Source organism: Leishmania mexicana, contig 38 (genome assembly GCF_000234665.1).
Source record: "Leishmania mexicana MHOM/GT/2001/U1103 WGS CADB00000000 data, contig 38, whole genome shotgun sequence".
Classification (NCBI taxonomy): domain Eukaryota; phylum Euglenozoa; class Kinetoplastea; order Trypanosomatida; family Trypanosomatidae; genus Leishmania; species Leishmania mexicana.
This window is the reverse complement of record NW_003946403.1, coordinates 1-2,557: the sequence shown is the minus strand read 5'-3', so window position 1 is coordinate 2,557 and position 2,557 is coordinate 1. Positions and strand designations below refer to the sequence as shown.

General features: G+C 65.6%; 1 protein-coding gene across 1 annotated transcript; it reads left to right on the top strand.

Moving 5' to 3' along the window:
* Positions 1–1,360: 1,360 nt before the first annotated feature.
* Positions 1,361–1,936, top strand: LmxM_33_1920a_1 (uncharacterized protein; the record flags this gene model as incomplete). Its single annotated transcript, XM_003886513.1, has 1 exon — positions 1,361–1,936. The coding sequence occupies one exon, from the start codon at positions 1,361–1,363 to the stop codon at positions 1,934–1,936; it is 576 nt and encodes a 191-aa protein (XP_003886562.1).
* Positions 1,937–2,557: the final 621 nt, after the last annotated feature.

Below are 2,557 nucleotides of genomic sequence, written 5' to 3'. Positions count from 1 at the left end.
CAGAGCGCACGCACACAGGCACACATGCACACACACGCGGCGCCGCGGACAGGGGGGCTGCAGGCGGAGCGGAGCCGAGGCGCGGCTGCTTTCCTGCTCGCTCCTCTGGCGTCTGGCTCGCGTATGTCTGCGTCTGCGCCCCCTGTGTGGCTGTGTCTCCGCGCCTCTCTCTTGCGCGATTTGTTTCGATGGCTTTGTTGCTTGCGCACCCCACTCAGTCCTCCAGGCTCCACTGTGTGGAGTCCCCACGCCGTATGACGGGGTGCAGCGGGCCTGGCGCGACGGAGGGAGAGAAGCACGGCGTGCAGGTAGACTGCGGGGTCTCACATGACCCTGACCTGTGGCTGGGCAGCATTCTCCCCGGGCTCGTGCGGCATGTACCACCGCCACCGCCTGCGCCCTGGCGCGCGACGCTGAGGGCGGCCCCGCTGGGAGCACGGCGTGCGGCAATGGCGCAGGCACGTCTGCGAGGGGGCGGAACGGGGAGGGGGCGGTGCGAGCCCCCTGGACGCATGGGCCCGGTGCAGCGGCAGGACGGCTCGTCGTCGACGACGCGGATGTGGCCGCCGTGCCACAGGGCGTAGGGGCGCGCTGCTGCTGCACGCGCGCATGTGTCGGCCTGTGCGCGGTGGAATGGAGGCGGTGGGAAGCCGGTGCGTGCCTCGCTGATTCGGAGAGACGTGCGGATCAGCACCCCTAAACAAAAGCAAAACGACGAGTGCACATGCACACATCTCTCTATATGGCTGCGTACATATGTGTGCATGCGCCAACAACACCGCCGAAGGTCTCACGTTACGATGTCCTCGCGGACCGCTCGCTTGCTGTCCTCGCCTGGCAGGGCGGACGGCGTGCGTGCGCCTTTCTCTCTTCTCTCGCTTCTCCTCTGTTTGCTTTGTGGCACGCCTTCGTGCGCGCGTGCGTGCTCGTTACCTTGCTTGCCTCCCTTGTCCGACGCGTTCAACCCAACACCGCCACTGCCGCCCCCATCGTCCTCCTGGAGAGGAAGGGTAGGGTGTGCTGCACGCCTCGCAGCGTCACTTGCCTGCCTCCCGGCCACTGCCTCCTTCTCCATCTCTCTTCTCGCCCTGTTTCACTGCTGCCCACGCCGCCCATCCCTCTTCCGCCTCTCACAACACGCACGCACGCCACCGGACGCCAAACGACAACGCGTGCGCGCACACGCCGCAGCCAGAAGGACATCGCGTCGCCGCACCTCTGCTCTCTCCCGCTGTCCCACCTGCCCTCCTCGTCCGCTGTGCTGCGCCATCTCATCCCCCCACTACCCCCTCTGCTGTTGCCTCCCCCGTCTGCCTCGGCGCTGCCCTTCTCAGCCTCTCGCTCTCGTCCGCTTGCGGCCATGGCGTACAGTGTCCCCCTCATTCTGTACGTGATCATCCAGTTGGCGGCGCTCCTCTTGCTGCTGGTGGGAACGCCGATCGAGATGTTTCGCGTGATGGTTCCAAATGGCGATCCCATTTGCATCACCCTGTGGGGTAGTCCTTATACGTGCAGGTCCAGTGACTACTTACTCTACATCGAGATGCTATATGGGACTTGCCCCTCCCGTGTCTCGCGTTTCCGCGTTGCACAGGCGTTCGTCATCATCTCCATCGCCGTGTACTTGGCGGCGTTTACTGCAGGCCTTACTTTGCTGTTCTGCTGCTCTTTCCTCCGCGTGGTCTGCCTGGCGCTGAACGTGGTTGGCGCTGGCACCTTGTGCGTTGTGTGGGTGGCCATGGTGGTGACGTACAACAAGGTCGATGGCCCACAGTGCTCCAGGCTGAAGGATCGCGGCACCCTTGGCGTCGGGCTCATTCTCCTGGTGGTGGCCTGGATACTGGATATCATCAACATCATCTTCCTGCTGATACCGTCACAGGTGAGGGAATCAGTTGAGAGTGTGAACTCGAAGGAATACACAGAGCAAGAATAGGAGTGAAGAAGCCACAGGGAGCGGAGGGCGAGCTCGACAGCAGCACTGCACCTCCACGAAGTCGCACTCGAGGAGGAGCGTGCGGAAGCTGCGGGTTCCCGTGTGTGCCCTTGGCCGGCCCTGTGCGTCTCCCCTTCCCCTTCCTCCTCCCTCGAAGCGCTGCTGTGGTGCCGGCGCATGGCTGCTGGGCTGTTGGTGGCGGCGCGGCGCGCAGGGGGGAGCGCCCGGTGTCGGTGTTGACGGCTGCGCTCTCTCCTTCGTGTGTGCTCGCCGGCGCGGCGACCTGCGCTGCGCAGAGTGGGCAGCGCACACCCTGCGCGCCGACACGGCGTGTGCGTGTGCGCTGGCGCATGCGCCCCTGAGACCCTCCTCCGCCGTCTTCCGTGAGCGGCTCCCGCGACCGCGACCGCGCCCTTCTGCTGCGGCTGCGGCTCTTGCGTGCTGCTGGCGCGCCGACGCGTGCGGAGCGCTGTCTCGGTGCTGGTGCTTTGTTGGCGGTTGCCGCCCCGCGCTCTCGCCTTACTTGACGTTCTTCTCTTTCGAGCTCACTTATGCTTGCTGTTCTCTTCTCGGCGCAAAGGGAGGCGTGGCGTGCGCGTGCGTGCTGGCGGAGGCGGCGGC